The sequence below is a fragment of the Ixodes scapularis genome, unplaced genomic scaffold (genome assembly GCF_016920785.2).
Source record: "Ixodes scapularis isolate PalLabHiFi unplaced genomic scaffold, ASM1692078v2 PGA_scaffold7__128_contigs__length_106722199, whole genome shotgun sequence".
Lineage (NCBI taxonomy): Eukaryota > Metazoa > Arthropoda > Arachnida > Ixodida > Ixodidae > Ixodes > Ixodes scapularis.
In genome coordinates this window covers 38,545,966-38,562,944 of record NW_024609882.1, presented here as the reverse complement: position 1 = coordinate 38,562,944, position 16,979 = coordinate 38,545,966, and the positions used below count along the sequence as shown (strand labels likewise).

At 46.3% G+C, this 16,979-nt stretch overlaps 1 protein-coding gene across 2 annotated transcripts; it reads right to left on the bottom strand.

The window, feature by feature from the left end:
* Window positions 1-258: 258 nt before the first annotated feature.
* Window positions 259-16,413, bottom strand: LOC115319529 (alpha-tocopherol transfer protein-like). 2 transcript variants are annotated; one of them, XM_042286538.1, is made up of 6 exons: window positions 16,362-16,413; window positions 13,772-13,907; window positions 12,817-13,068; window positions 12,384-12,577; window positions 686-796; window positions 259-620 (listed from the first exon to the last, which is right to left on the bottom strand). In XM_042286538.1, the coding sequence occupies exons 2-6, from the start codon at window positions 13,875-13,877 to the stop codon at window positions 387-389; spliced, it is 897 nt and encodes a 298-aa protein (XP_042142472.1). In that variant the 5' UTR covers window positions 13,878-13,907; window positions 16,362-16,413; the 3' UTR covers window positions 259-386. The 2 variants fall into 2 exon arrangements, with proteins under 2 accessions (XP_042142472.1, XP_042142473.1); XM_042286539.1 differs by lacking the exon at window positions 686-796.
* Between the last annotated feature and the right edge of the window lie 566 nt (window positions 16,414-16,979).

Below are 16,979 nucleotides of genomic sequence, written 5' to 3'. Positions count from 1 at the left end.
GTGGTCTTTTGCAGGACCGTTTCTTAATAAGGTGTTGCTAATGCGCCGCGCCCGGCAGTGCGTTTTCCTAAAAGTTTAGAAAGCTGTATTTTACCCCCGCCCCCTTGCAAATATAATGCACTATCGGCATTTGATGTCTCCACAGATCCGCAGCTCAGCTTGCAATTTCTAGAATCCAGTAAGTACAAGTACTTCGCGTTGGAAAGCGAGCTTAGTATACTTGCCAGACGCGTGGCGCTCGAATCAACAAAAGTTTACTTCATGGGTATCCGTCAGATTCATTTTATACACACTTTGATTGGCGGGACGGAAAGACATCAGTACTAGGTATTTGTTGAAAATAGATTTGTTTCTCCTTCTACGAAAAGTAACCGTTTCAGGCATTCTCATACTACAATATTCTGACGATCGCGTCGCTCTGAATCGCTCGATTCATTTTGCGAATGCCTTTCCCTGTAGCCGTATCTGGCAAGCTCTACAAAATAGTTCTCTTGACTTCGCAAGCTTCTCTCGTAATCGTCGTAGTCGAAGGGGTCCAGGGTACCACCGTACTCCTCGGGTAGTCGGTCACGAGGGATAAGTTCATGGAGCTTCTCGTAGTCGCGTCCAATGAAGCGAACCTGAAACAAAAATGACGACCCATAACTTAGTGACGGTGGAAGTGCCGCGCTCCGGCACACCTTACCCTTTTCAGAAGCTTGGGTTTGAGAAACAACTTCGCCACAGTGAAGAGGAGCTCGAAGAGTGCAGGATTGTTCACGACGTAGATACCCTTTATCCGCATAGGGTAGCATTCCTGCAATCAAGATGGTAACGGTATTTTTAAATTGAGACGTTGCGGTTAATTTGAAAGTTGCGGCAGAGACTCTATAGTGCCCTCCTACTGCATTCGAGGAACTTCGTTTTATTTAAACGATCATGAAACCTCGCTTTGAAGAGAGAAATGAGTGGATCCCGCCATCTCCTTCTCAGTTAGGTGATAGTTTATTCGTTTCATAATATTTCTCATGCTTTTAACCTTAAAGCGATGATAAATGCTAGGCCCTCACATGCCGGTTGTAAAATTTAAAAAAAAAGTAAGAATAAAGTCATTACTTTAATATTACAGGTCTCAAAATACCAAAAAAGTAACACAGTTATAAAAAAAACGTTTTAATATCCATAACAGTTATACTCCACTTCACTTTAAAGTGACCGTAATGGACGCCACGGGTTGATGGAGTCCAGAAGTCGTCTTCTCGAGTTTATTATCCCCGGCCAGGCAAATCCCGCACAGAAAAAAAAACAAAAAAACATTGCAGAATCATAGCGTGATCGGGCTTAGTCGCCGTGATAGCAGACGCGCTAAGACGATGAGCGCATGACAATGCACTCTTGGCGCCACTCGATTGGATCCGTCGGTTTGTAGCGTCATCTGCCTTCAGGCGCGAAGTGAAACGGAGTGAAGCTGTCTAGAGGTCTTAAAGACTGGTGAGTCTTAGTATTGCGTATACGAGCGAACGCAACCACCGTGCGTTTGCGTTGCGTGGAACCCGAAATGCGGTCTTGGATTGGTGCATGGAGACGACGCGCAGGCGCAGTGTGGAGCACGCAACGCTAACGCAAATCCATACCGCTTGCGTTTTCCCTTTTGGCCCATCCTGATATACTCTCCATTCGTCGCAGCTCTGAGCTCATTCCTCGATGATGGGACGACCTTAAAAGTGCTCTGACGTCTCGGCTCTCCCTCTCTACGCTTGAGAGAGCCAATCACTGCAAGTGACAAAGGGCGTTCGACGAATGACGGGGCTAGTAAATGTTTAAACCTAAAAAAACGAAATACTTCTGCGTTGTGACACTGAGCGTCGGGTTTCACGATGATCAGTGACTCGCCGCGCAGACCGCTCTCCGCAGATTGCACCGACCGGCGCTCCCAAGTGCTATGCGGAAGAGCAGATGCTCCGGACTTCATAGAGTGTATTGCTCTATGGCTAATTACGCTCGTCGTTTCCGAGCAATGGCCTAAATCGCGACGGAGCAAGCGATCCGCGCAGTTCCCCTGCGCCTCTGACTCCGCCACTAAAAGGCGACCTCTCCTCCGGAAGCGCTTAGCGATGGCTGGGCCCCGGATGATGACGGAACGATCAGTACACTGCGATTTGTTGGGGGACAGCCGATTTAGCTGTTGCTGTCTGCTAGTCGTGCCGGACGTGTTGCTATGTTGAATGCTATACTCAAGATACTGTAGTTCAAATACCTTTGGTACTGATTTGATATCTTGAAAATACATTTGATATGGAGCATTTCCTTCCCTATCTTAACTACATTTCTCAGCGTCTTTTACTTGCTATTATAAATTCAGTTTTGCTATCTTTAAGAAAATTTTGCTGGAATGAACCATTTTAGATAAACGCCGGTTGAGGAGGTTCTGGTATAAGAATCCGTTGACACGTACATGCTTAAGCGTGCGAGGGCGCTCGCTCCAACAAGGAAGAAAGATCCTGCTGTCTCTACTACGCTGCGGTGTTCCTATTGTAGCTGATGTTTTTGCCCCCAAGTTTGTTCTAAGACGCTTCTTCCCTCTTCTTCCTATTCCACACATTGTTCAATCTCGGAATCCTCAAGCTCCGTTTTGAGCAGGCTGGCGCCAGTTATTTATAAAATGGTGGATTTTTCACGGGTGTAGAAATCGGCACATCCCAGTGCACAGCTTAACCGTTTGCAAACTTCAAGCGGATGCCACCGAACAGAAAACAGCAAATAAGCCAAAACCAAAGGTGCAGGCTCGAAATGCCAACAAAACCACACAAAAATAAGGAGCGGAAAAAAATTATAATTTTTTTAATGGTTGTTTTTGCTACTCGAAGAATGCAAGAAAGTCGTGGATAAATCTGGCTTTCGCCTCTCTACTCTGGCCTCGATTGAACAGAAAGCGTCCTCGACGCCCCCAGAGCTATTCTGAATCATTTTAATCCGATCAGAACTGTTGGTCTTAGAGCCCCCTGACATTCTCAGACAAGTCACGGAAGTAAATTTCTTGACATTGGTAAAGGATAAAATAAGATTTTACAGCGTACAATGGAAGATTCACCAATATTTACGGTCGCAACACGATGAAATTATGGCTGTGCTGAACTGTTGATAATTCCACGCATTGGAATGTAAAAAGAAAAAAAAAAGCGATCAACGAAAATAAAGCGAATATTTGGAAATAGTTGTCAAATGATCGTGTTTTTAACAGTGAACGCGCTGCGATAGCGGTCGTGCGTACGGCAGAACAGGCAAATATCAAATGGTTAATAAATCGTATTTTCATCACGGCGGAATATCGTGCAAGCATCACCCACACGACACAGCACGTAACGCCATGTGACACAAATCACAGTGCATTATAGTCCTTTCCGCCTATATATTACAACACAAACCTTTGAACTCACTTTTACAAAATAGGAAAATACCTTGAAGCGTACACAAAACCTGGTACAACTGCGGTGAGCTCTGCGATCCGTTTCTTCAACGGTTGGGCTTCACGGGTTCACCGCCGTGATATGAACGATCTCATGTCACCAGGCGGAATACTTCTCACGTCGAGTTTCTCTGACACGGCCGCAAGCCAATGTCGTCCCGTCTGTTGTAATCCTCATACCGTCGAACTCACAAGCACTTTATAGAACGAGATATTCATCGCGGTCATGCCGCACCCCGCAGACCACCGCAAACCACTGCCGCCGCGATGGCCAACCAAACCACGTGACACCTTCGCTGCTCCGCACTCCGACGGCTAGAGAGTAACCGCCGAATTCAGAAACCTCACTAAAACTACACTCAAACTGAAGGGCCCCTCCACTTCCTCGAGGAAGGCGCGAGGGCCGGCGCTGGCCAATCGCGACGGCGGATCCGTCCTCGCGATTGGCCATCGCCGGCCCTTGCGCGTTCCTTGAGGAAGTGGAGGGGCCATTCAGTTTGAGTGTAGTTTGAGTGAGGTTTCTGAATTCGGCGGTAAGTACTATGAAGCGATCTGCGGGACAGTGACGCCCTTGGAAAGGACCACCCGATCAAAAACCGCACACCCTTTCCACCAGAAAAGTCTGGCGGCAGCTGTAGAGAGCGGTCGAGAGCGCACAGAAACAGCCATGCGAATTTGCCATCAGTTCTTCGCCCTCGTCTGGAACTCTTGAGAGCAGTGTATGTGGGGGAACGGTGCCAGCCCGGCCCTTTCACGAAAAGGATGGTGCATGACCTTTCCACGAGCCAGTAGCCGCCGATTTGCGCGAGCACGCGGGACACAATTGACGTCATAATCCTCCATTCACGCTTAAAGGGATTCTGCAATCATATTTAAGCATCTACCTTTTTTGCGGTTTCCAGATTTCTTGGAGTTCAGGCAAGCCAGCGGGCACGTAGAGAGTTACTAAATATCAATGCGTCATATTTTAACCGGACGACGCGGAAACCTCCTCCACCTAAGGGGGCGACCCGCTGTGCCTAAAGTGTGCGATATATGCAGTATTCGTTCCTGGGCTTATTACTCGTCAGAGCCGCTAAAAGCTTCTTTTTAGTTGAAATACAAAATTTAAGTGCGCGAACCCTTTCAATTGTGTATGAAAGTAGTGTTTGTTCAGTATTTCAAATCAGAAAAGAAAAAAAAAAACGGAGTTTATACAGTACGGACACAAGAAATGACCCATCGCCATACCCGCCACCAAAGTGGTGGAAAATGGCGGCGCATACTAGAAAGGGGTAAGGGATCAGCACCGACGAGCGGCAAGCGTAGAAAGGTCCCGGATGTACGCGGCGGCGCTGCGGTCGTATACGGGCTCGAGGATCCGACCGGTTCCGAGCGTTCCCAAATCCTTCGGCGACCAGGTATGGCTTGTGGTTTGGCCGTTTGGCGGTCTGGCAGCGCGAAGTGGCTCCCGTTCTGAACTGATCATTTTTGTGTTTGCTGTCGTTTGTGGCCAATGAAGTGTCATGCCGTTTTAGTGTTTGAACGCGCAGCAAATGCAATGCGAGCCGCCCTGACTGCCCGCTTCATACGGGCTATCCAGAACACGCTTTAGTGGCGCCCTCTCGAGCCGTCGACACGGAGTGCGCCAGCAGTGAGCGCTCGCTGAGCTCACTACCCCTCCTCTAGTTTACGGCTACTCAAGCGACCAAGGACGTCATGAATGAGGTTATCTTTTGCTTGTTTTCGTAATTTTATTTTGCCTATAATTTTTAAAAGAAAGCGAAATTCGAGAAACGTTTCATTAAGTTACTACGGTGTCAGTGCGCTGCAGGTTCGGTGCAAATTAAAAACCAGTAAAAAAGTCCTTGCAGGGCCCCTTTAAAAAGACAGAGAAATGTATGTTCTCCGGGAAAACGGAGATTAAAGATAGGCTTGCCATCACCAGGATTGAAAGCTACGTGATGGTCAGACCAATTGATCGACTACCTTTTACAACATACCCCACTGTGGACATGGAAAGCCTGTCTTTATTCTCATTCTACTCGGAGCATACACATTTCACTGACGTCGATTTTGAAAGGATGCTGACGTCAATTTCGTAGGATACTGACGTCAATTTGTGACGATACTGACGTCAATTTTATTGCGTGTGTCGGCGGCTGGATTGCTCGTGGAACATGTGTCCACCAGTTGTTAGTGACGCTCAAATATTTGGCTCATCCACCCTTTGATGAGGACAGGGATTGTTTAAAGTAGAAAACAAACTACGAGGAGGATAAGCTCTCAAAACGCAGAGTCCTCCTAAGGTTTTATGCCTTTTTGAACACGATTCATAAGCTTAGCAAGCTAAGTTCACAGAAAGAATAGGGGAGTTGACAACCCCGAGAAAGACAACAGTGCTTATCCGTGTCCCTTTGCGACTCTCTTTTCCAAGTTTAGTGGTCTCTAAATGCAGTGTTTGGGTAACCTTGAGCAAAGCGCAACATGTGCAAGAGTGGGCATGGAAGCTTTGCAGCGATGAGGTGGCTTATGTTTTTCGTCTTGCCGCAGCTCCTGTCCGTGTCAGCGCGTGCGTCCCCATCCAGCCGGCGACACGATGACGGCGCAGCTTTGCTCCGGTTTACGGGCCGCGAGCTACCATCCGCCACGCGCTCGTCGACCACAGTGTTGCCCGCTGGGATCAAGATCACAGAGGACCTCGCTCGTGCTATGCCATCAACAGCGACATCAACGGAAGCGCCTACAAAGGGACCCCCCCGGCTACAGCGCGCCAGTGGGCATGGAAGCTTTGCAGCGATGAGGTGGCTTATGTTTTTCGTCTTGCCGCAGCTCCTGTCCGTGTCAGCGCGTGCGTCCCCATCCAGCCGGCGACACGATGACGGCGCAGCTTTGCTCCGGTTTACGGGCCGCGAGCTACCATCCGCCACGCGCTCGTCGACCACAGTGTTGCCCGCTGGGATCAAGATCACAGAGGACCTCGCTCGTGCTATGCCATCAACAGCGACATCAACGGAAGCGCCTACAAAGGGACCCCCCCGGCTACAGCGCGCCAGTGGGCATGGAAGCTTTGCAGCGATGAGGTGGCTTATGTTTTTCTTCTTGCCGCAGGTTAGTAGTCGTAAACCTTGCCACTGTCTTAGGTCGAATTATGTTTGCCTAGTTGTGCTTCCATGCCCCGGAGCTTTTATTGAATCTTTTAGAGCGTGTATTGAATCTTTCAGAGCTTTGTTGCTTTTGTTGTCTGGGGATGTAGAGAAGAACCCAGGCCCTATGAGCAAGCAACAAGAGGATGAATTCCTTGCACTTGTGCAGACGGTCGCGAAACTTCAGAGTAGCCTTGCTCTTCTGCAACAAGAGGTAAACCTACTAACACAGAAAAACATAGAAAGCGAAAAATCTGCTTCCGCTCTAGAAGAACGCGTTATCAACCTAACAACTGAACTCGACTTACTAAAGCAGAAGGAAATCGGTAACGTCACACCTACCGAACCTCAGCTTACTACAGCTCTAAACGAACTTTCGCAGCTGAAAACTCGTTGTGACGACGCGGAGGGCAGATCCCGTCGTAACAACCTTCTATTTTTTGGCGTCACTGACACCGATAGGGAAACGTGGGCCCAGTCCGAGGGCTTGGTAACCGGCTTGTGTTCCAGTAACCTAGGCGTGAATATCGAATCAAGCAAAATTGAAAGAGCGCACCGCTTGGGAGCGTTCAATCCACAGAAATGTCGCCCTATAATTGTGAAGTTTTCATCATTTAAGGATAAAGAGGGCATTCTTTCGTCGGCATTTAAGCTCAAAGGAACACGTGTAGCCATCAGTGAAGATTTTCCCATTTCTGTCCGACTTGCGCGCCGTCACCTTCTTGATTTTGCCAAGCCTAAAGGCACGACTTACAAGCTGCGTCACGATAAGCTGTTTTTAGATAACAAGTGTTATGTATATGACGCCGCTCTTGGTGCCGTGAAGGAAAAAAGTGCATAGCAATGCCAGCGTTCATTTCGTTTTTCGTCACCCGATCAACCTGCAAAACGCCGTGATATCTGTAACAAACCTTCTTATCATTCTATTTTATTTACTAATATTAGAAGCTTGATACCAAAAAGAGATGATGTGATTTCCTTGGTTGAGGCATGTAACGCAGATTTCCTTGTGCTTACCGAGACGTGGCTAAGCCCCGATATATCCGATACTGAACTTTTTCCTTTGTGTCCAAACTTTCGTGTGTATAGGTGTGATAGATCCGCTAGGAGGGGGGGTGGTGTGCTTTTAGCTATAAATAATCACATTCCGTCCCGGGTTATACCAATTCTTACTGACTTAGAAGTTGTATTTGTGTACGTCGCTACGACGCCCCCCGTAATAGTGGCTGTGTGCTATAGACCGCCAGATAGTGATAAAGAATTTGTTAACAAGCTATATAAGTGTATTTCTGAAATCACCACTAAATACCCTAACGCCTTTGTTACTCTCTTTGGTGATTTCAATTACCCGAACGTTGACTGGTCTGCCCTCTCTTCTAGTTGCGCATTGTCTCAAGAATTTATAGACTTTTGTTTAGATTTCAACTTTACAAATGTTATCACTCAGCCTACTAGGATTACTAATCACTGTAGCAATATACTCGACTTGTGCTTAAGCCAAGACCCCTCACTCTTCAGTAACATCACATACTTACCCGGCATTAGTGACCATCTCGTCATCGATTTAACTCTCTCTCTCTCAGCTCCTCGTAGATCACATTACTGCAAATTCATTCGCAATTACGCGAAAGCTGATTACGCATCAATCAACTCGAGCCTCGAAGATTTTTATCATACTTTCTCAGTTAACTTCTGGGAAAGAACGGTTAATGAAAACTGGACTCTATTCAAAGATAAAATAATCTACCTATTCGAACGCTTTATTCCACTGACCCGTATTATATCTGACAACACTAACCCTTGGTACAATAAAACAATTCATAGTCAATCCAATAGGAAAAAAAGACTCTATAAGCGGACTAAGGCTGTCAACACTACGGCTTCTTGGAACGCCTACTACGAATGCGCTAGGGCTTATAAATCAGCAATAAATCACGCCAAAACCAAATTCTATAGTATCGACCTCCCCAACATACTAACCACGAAACCAAAGAAGTTTTGGAAAGTAATCAATCCGGCACTTTCACTTCCTTTGCAATTTGTAGATGACGACGGACTTCCGCTTTCTGATAAACACGGCGCTCTTGCTATTAACAATTTCTTCTGCTCCATCTTTACTAACGAGGACTTACTAAATATTCCCGACTCGTGCCAATCCATTCACCCTCTCATGGATCCTATCGTAATTGACCGTACTGGAGTACTTAAGGCTATAGATCAACTAAAGGTGTCCTCCAGCTCCGGAGATGACCAAATTAACTCTAAGGTATTAATAAACACTAAACACATTTCTTCCACTTTCCTCTGCAACATATTCTCTCAATCTCTTAAACTCTCTGAAGTACCATCAGACTGGAAAGTTGCTAACGTCATACCCGTTCATAAAACAGGCGATCGCCAACTAATCAGCAACTATCGCCCCATCTCGCTCACCAGCGTTTCATGCAGACTCTTGGAGCACATTCTCTATTCTAACATAATAAATTTCCTAGACTCTCATAACCTCCTTTTTAAGCACCAGCACGGATTTCGCAAGTCCTACTCATGCGAAACTCAGCTAACAGCATTTCTAACTGACGTTTACTCAAATTTCGATTCCAATGTTCAAACTGACGCCATCTTTATTGACTTCTCCAAAGCATTTGACAGGGTCCCGCATCAACGTCTTTTAATGAAACTAAGAAATATTAATCTTCACCCCTCAGTAGTCAATTGGATTTCTGAATTCCTTACTAATCGCACACAGTACACTTCTATTAACAATATAAAATCTACCACAAGCGCAGTAACGTCTGGCGTCCCTCAGGGAAGCGTTCTTGGCCCCCTTCTTTTTTTAATCTACATTAATGATCTCCATCATTGCATCACTTCTGAAGTACGTTTGTTCGCCGATGACTGTGTCATATATAGACCCATTCATTCACGCCACGATCAGCTAACCTTGCAAAACGATCTCCAACTTATAATTCAGTGGTGTCATAAATGGCAAATGGCTTTAAACTATGATAAATGTAAATCGCTATCTTTTTCCCGCAGTTCACATGTTCTATCCTCCTCTTACCACTTTTCTGGCATCCCAGTAACTGCTTGTTCATCGTATAAATATCTAGGAATTCATCTGACATCTGACCTGTCATGGACCACTCATATAACAACTGTCATCGCCGATGCTAACCGCACTCTCGGATTTCTTCGCCGTAACCTCAGACAAGCTACATCCCCCGTAAAACAACTAGCTTATACTACCTTGGTCAAAACTAAACTAGAATTCGCTTCTTCCATATGGTCACCGTGGCAGGCATACCTAACTAACAACCTGGAATCCGTTCAAAGCAGGGCCCTCCGTTTTATTTATTCCGACTATTCCCCATACGCAAGCATATCAGGACTTCGCCAATCAGCTAACCTTGACACTCTTTCTCACCGCCGCAGGGTGTCTCGTCTTTCTCTTCTTCATCGGATCTTTTATTACAACAGTCATCTCAGACAAAGTTTGTTATCACCTCCTTACCGCATTTTCCCTCGTCTCGACCATTCTTGTAAACTCCGTCCGATTTCATCGTCAACCGTCACTCACCAAATGTCTACTTTACCATTGGCCATTGACGACTGGAACTCACTGCCTGACGTAATTGTTACCTTATCTGATACTAAGAAATTTTCTGCAGCCATTAGCTTATTTTTTCTAACCCATAACTAGATTACAGCGTGTTTTTGTAGATAAATTGTTTTGTTACTTGTTTGTTTTTTAAGTGTTCACTCCCTTGTGTAATGCCCCCTGGGCCTTCAAGGAATAATAAATGATGATGATGATGATGTATGCTGCGTCAGACCTCCTCGTTATTCACCCATTCTTTTGCGAAATTTATCCTAAATTTTTTTTAACGTGAATTCTGGATATAACAACTACGGCGCTTAGTAGATCACTGTAAGATGTGATGTGATTTTCAGTACTGGGACCATTGGTAACAACATATGTAGCTATAGGTAAAAACAAACCAAAATAACATTTTGTTTGTTTAGCACATTCTGGTGTCACTCAAGTGAATACAAATTGCGAAATACGGAAGCGCCTTCGAAAGTAATTCAAATGTTATTCGAAGTACTTGTACTCTAGTAAAGATATATTAAAGTGAAAGTAATTTGAGTAGTACTTTATGAAGCAGGTATTTAGTAACCTATCTTACATAATTTTGACGAATATCTTGTCGAACACTGATTCCTTGTTCATGAGCGAGTAGTATTTTCTGAAAAACAAACAGACTGGGAATTTTTTTTTGTTTGTTTTATACGCAAAATTTGTATTTGTATTTTGTTTTTGTTTTCGACGTTCGCAGGGCCGAAGATAAAGGAGCTACGTAACGTTTATACGACCGATTGCACGACCGCACTACGACAATGAACTTGGCAAGATTATTACGCTGCAATATAGATATTTTAAAAGTGTAAATGGAACAGCGAGCGATTTGTGATTTCCAGAGGAGAGAAAAAGTAAGCGATCAGGAACGCAAGCTCAAACCAACCCACTCTATAAGATGGAAACATGAAAACCCGTATCCTTCGGACACTCGTATGAAATCAGTACGCGCCAGTAATAGTTTAAACTTGAGCACAAAGAGAACGAGAGATAACAAATGTGCAGGGATGGGCAGCATTTCAAATACAAGTATTTCAAATACGTATTTCAAAAAATTTGTGTATTTTGCATTTGTATTTAATTACAAATTGGATAATGTATTTGACGTGTGTATTTAAATACTAAAACGTGGGTATTTCAAATACAATTGTAATTAAATACAATTTTGTGAGCGAAAATACCTCTCAAATTTATTGCCACGACTCATTGTGCTCCTTCTGAGACGTGTTCAAAGCTGCTCTTTCTTCATCTCAACGCCAACGGCAACAACAAACCAAGAAACTCTTCATCTCTTCATACACTAGTCCTGCGGCAGTTCGCGTCTCGCTCACCGCGGGCGCCCGGGCACGCATCGTCTCATGTTGAGACGTTGAAACTGCCAGCCTGCTGCCGCTGCACGCCTTCCCTCGACCCCGACCTGAGGGCGCCGTCTGTGCACCGTCGGGGAGATCGGAATCGAACGCCTCGTGCAAAAGGGAGTAGGGGACGAGCCATCCTTGTAGAAACAGACTCGTTGCCCCCCCCCCCCCCCCCCCCTTCCCGCTCTTTTTTCCTACACACACACGCGCGCGCGCACACACAGCACACGAAAAGCGAATAGCACCATAAAATATACCCATACCCAGAAACCCGTTGCAGGTGCCCTGATGTCGCTGATGCAAATTTTGAGGAATATGTTTGGAAAAGTATTTGAAGGAGACCAAATACATTTGGTTGTATTTGTATCTTGTACTTAAATGCTTTTTTTGGAAATGAAATTAGATTTGTAATTAAATACATTTTTGACGAAGTATTTTGTACTTGTATTTCGATACATATTTGCATGTAGTTTGCCCATCCCTGCAAATGTGCTATGATTGAGGGAGGAAACGCTCAAAAAGTGCCAGTCCCAACGAGGTAAACGAAGATGAACTCGCCGCACGGGGTCATGCGTCGCCTTTTCTAGGAAGTCGAGGCCTATTACGAGCCAACTACAGGCAGAAAAAATATTTGGGCGATCTGAATCAAGCTCTGGGGTTGGCGCTGTTCCAAAACGACGAGGGAAAAGAAATCCGTGTTGATCAAACGGCCTTGTCGCTGACGTGGGCTCCAGGAAACGTCGATCCCTTAGTGAGCCAACACGACGGGTGGAATTTGCACTTAGAATCCATCCAAAGGCCTAAATCTCGAGGTATACCTGGATAAGCTTGATTATCTTTTTGATTTCCGATGGCGTGTAGTAAAGGAGGTGAGACATCTTGAGCCCATCCAGATCTGCCACGCCCACGACGCCTGCAATTTGGGCCATCTGGTTCAGTAGACCGCATTCTGACACAACCAGGTTTGCTCTGATGTACTCGTTCAGCGGGCAAACTGTCGGGTTCCAGGCACCTAAAAACATTAGAGTAGAACATAGTTGCTAAATAACAATGTGGCAAGAAAAGCAATTGTTGATTATAGAAAAAAACATTAAAAACTCTGCGTGTATATTAAATAACTTATGAATATTAATTCCAAGAGCGATTGTTCTGTTTGACTTCTGTGTCCTAAACCTTTTGATCAGGAACACGCTTTTTGACTCCAATTCTAATTAAACATAGAAAACTCGTTCCTTAGAGCATCGGACTTACCAAATTTTGCTAAGAGAATCCCCCTCCCCAGAGAATCAGGTTTCTTGAGAAGAGTCACCAGCTTGTTTTGGTGGAATATTGCGTCAAACATGATGCGCGATGGCAGTAGGTTATCGAAGATGTCCGCGTGCTCCAGCCGGACGCGGAAATACTTCCGGATGTTCTCGAATGCTTCTTCCACGCGGTACTTGCGGCCACGCAGGAACTTCACGAGAAACTCTTCATCCAGGGGACACTGCAGTTGCGATTCCTCTGTAATGAACGTAGCAAATGCAGTCTGTTTGGGAGACTCGTAGTTCACAGGTCTCTAAGTAAAGAACAAGAAGATTAGCGATCTATAAATGTTTGCATGTTCGGCCTTTGAGCGCGGTCATTTTGGTGCTAGAGTGTACAGTCGGCACTGAAAATGGTTAGCAAAAACGAACGATTGCCGGGCCAGCGCAAGAGAGACCAGCGGCACTGCAGTCACGCCAACGCAAAGTCATGAAAATTATCTGGCGAAGGCCACTTCTGTGGCAAGGGGAAAATCGGCAGACAGCATCAGCCGTTCCCAAAGCACGCTTTCGGAAGGCCGCTGTTTTGCCTTAAGTTATTCTATGTATATGTGGTGTGCTAAGAATTTGTTACTGTCACGTAATATATTCCGGGGATCCATTTTATCTAGATTAATCAATGTCTTGCGCGAATTAAGTCGTTCACAGTATATTTCTGGTATCTTTTTGATAAACTGCTTTTTATTACGTACTTTTCGGTCTTTCGTTGCTTAGTTTTCTCGTACTTCAGTTTATTGCTTCTTCCTGCGTGTTCCAGACACGCATCGGAATGTTTGATGTGTAAAACTGGTCAAAGATTAAACCAAATCTGGAATCCTGCAGAATCGACCGTGCAAGTCATTTACATCTCTTTTTTGCAAAAGCTGTACACGCTTTTTTTGTTTTTATTTCTTTCTATTCACCGGCGAGAAGTTTTCGCAGTTGTTCCACGGCGTCCCTCCGGACTTGCGGTGTTTCACCGAGCTCTCGCTGAGCTGCGAGCTCCAAGTCGGAGGACAGTCTGTCCATGACGAAATTGGGCAGTCCGCTTGGTCGGTTCTGAAAGTAAAGTCAAACGCAAGTGCCTACGCCTCTGCAACAATAGGCTTTTTCGAAAAGACTTGGCGCCACCAATAATCTTATCTACGCACTACGGCAATGCGATCTACGGCACCTGTAGGAGTAGCCACGAATAAAAGGAGTGAGACATGTTTGTTCATAATTTTACGATTTCGGAAGGCAAAAAAAGGAGGACGATAGCAAAACAGGATAGCTATAGTATCAGTGATTTGGTCACTTTATATTTATGCTCTGAAATCACAGAGGTAAGAAAGAAGGAATGACGTCGCTTCTATGAGGTACGAAGCGCACGAGACGGCCCGAGCGTACATCGTAACTACCCCACAGCTCCCCAAACCGCGCGGTGCAATGCAGAGCTGATGAGTTACCTTGTGGTATTTTCCTGAAGGTGTTATTCACCAAGGACTGGCACAAAAGTATAGCGCGACGTGCGCGCCAATTTGCAACGAATCCCTACCATTGCTGAAGTGCAACGCTGTCAAAGATGGTTGCGCAATCCTCTTTTGATGAAACGTTTGGTTTGCGCGCACTATTTTCTAATTGAGATGCTCTACGGATAGAAAGTAGTATATTATGATACACGATTGAACAGATAACGATTAGACATGTGTTTCTGATAGCGGAAACATATCCATATCGGAAACACATGTTGATTGTTATCTGCTGAGTGGTACACTTTTAATACTACTATAGAATTTGATGATGGCGCGCGGGGACGTCAGAATGCCAAGCTCTGGTTGAAATGACTTGTGGGTAGCCGCAAAGCTGGCTGCCATTGTCTCTACTCAGTCTTCGAACTCATTTAAACGCGACCGCCGAATGCCGAACGGCGAGCGTCGTTGTTCGAACACGTTTGAACTTCGAAGAGTGAATAAAGACACAGGCCGCTATAGATTTGTGCCTGCCCACTGCCTACACCCGTCCACGCGGAATCTCGCCTCCTCCTCTCCCTTGGTTTCTATCAGCATAGTGACTCCTAGGTTGAGAACGGCACGTAGGATCTTCGGTTCTCCCATTTTCAGCGTGAGTTTCCAACACTCGATGACGCTTCAGCGTCTGGAGAGCGTCCAGCGTGAATGCGCATACAAGGCAGACCAAACCCAAGCAGCACGAATGTCTTATGGAGGTGCACAAGACATCTTTGGAACATTAGAACAAATAAGGATATTCACATAACTAAGGGTTCTACGAGGCACGTAGCCATAATTTTGTTTCGCGGGGGGGGGGGGGGGGGGGGGCGCCCATGACAAAATGCTGTATGAGGGGGAGGGGGAGAGGAGGCCCCAGCAAAATTAAAGATTTTGGTGGGGAGGGGGGGGGCCCATGGGCCGTCCCCGGGCTCCGTGCCTGGGCTCTACTAGAATCGGTGACAGGTTTAGAGTGAAGTGAAAGCACCCCCCACCTCTTTCCACTTTAGCAAAGCGTACGTAGGATAGGAGGCGATCTCCTCTCCAGCGTTCACTCTGTTACCGCTCATTCACACTGGAAGCGGATCCGGCTCCCTCGCTCATTAAAAGCAGAAAGCATATACACGAACTCATGTTTACAAACAAAACCGAGCGCCCCTAGCGGACGCCACTGTCGCGGCGCCTGCGCGATGGAGTGTGGGCAAGAAGCTCGCCGTCGCCAATAAACAAGCCATTAGAATGTGATGTTGTCGCCATGCTCTTTTTTGCGTTGAAATTGTTGATTCTACGTCCTCATGGGAAAGTCTGATCACTTTATAGGCCTCAGCAACATACTAGAGGCTTGGTACACCGCAAAACTTCGCGTGAATAATGTGACATGCGGTGATTTATTCTGCGGGGATGCCGCAGAATGGACGGTAGAGCCTAAATGGCATGATGAGATTCTGCTCGCCATTTTCAGTGGCGACGTCGCTCGGGCTGCAAAAGCGTGAAACGTAAATGAGATGGCCGACGTCTATACTGAAGATCGCAAGCCGAACGGACCAAGTGGATCAGGCATAACAAGTCGGTGATGGCCACTGGTAACAATGATCAACATCTGCACTGTATATATCTACAGTTTGCAGAGAGCCTACTTGCCCCAATTATCCTTCAAACTTAACATTACTTGTTATCGCAGTCACCTGGTCAACGTTTCGCCTACGGGCCGCTCGTTTGAACAAGCAGACGACAACAAGCAGAAACGTTAAAGAGAGCAGACGAGAGCTCGAACGATCCGGCGGCCGTTTGAACTTGAAGACGCACTAACCGTACACCACAAGTGGTCCCTACAACTTAGCGGTTTGCCCGCGTTCATGCTGGAACAAAGCAAATAAACCTGACGACCAGAAGTACCCGTTAATTCAACCCAAAGTGCTTCCCGCACAAGCAATATAGTGGTCCGGCGGCGTCTGGTTTTCTTTTTTGTGGTACCTATCCACGTTCTCAAAAGAACCGAGCACGCAGCAAACACACGAAAACTAACCTTCAAACCTTTCCCGACTCTTTCGGCACAGCCCCTTTTGCAGCGTTTTGGCGAGAACGCAAGTTTTTGTCTTGTTTCTTCAAAAAGAACGCAGGAATCCATGTCCTGCATGCTGACTTCTGGTGACTTCGGAAGTGCGCCCGACACGCCACCACCGCGCTGTGACGTCACAGAGCTGAGTTCGTGTATTGGGAAACGGAGACCGAAGACAATCGGAGCTTGGGGGAGGCACTCACTTGGATCAGGGACGTTTTAGCGAACACCCTTGTTTCACCGAATGACACTTTAGCCAATAAAAGGCAATAATCGGTCGCCGCGAAGCGGCGTTTACGGGTGGGCCAAGTGGGTTCGCACTTTCGTAATGAGCAGGCGTAGACTGTCGCCGCGAGGCGTCTTGAGCACAGGGGGAGGGGGGGGGGGGGGGGGATAACCTACGCATCCGTTTTTTGCTAAAGCATCGATTCGCTGAAATGTCGCTGTCCGCTGCAACGTCATTCGCCCATGTGATGAAGGAGAACGCGACTTTCAAGGAGAACGCGACCATGACGCAAAATGCGGAGGTTTGCCGGTCCTCGCGCTAGTACCCTCGCATACGTAGTAAGGCTAAGGTAGTAAGAC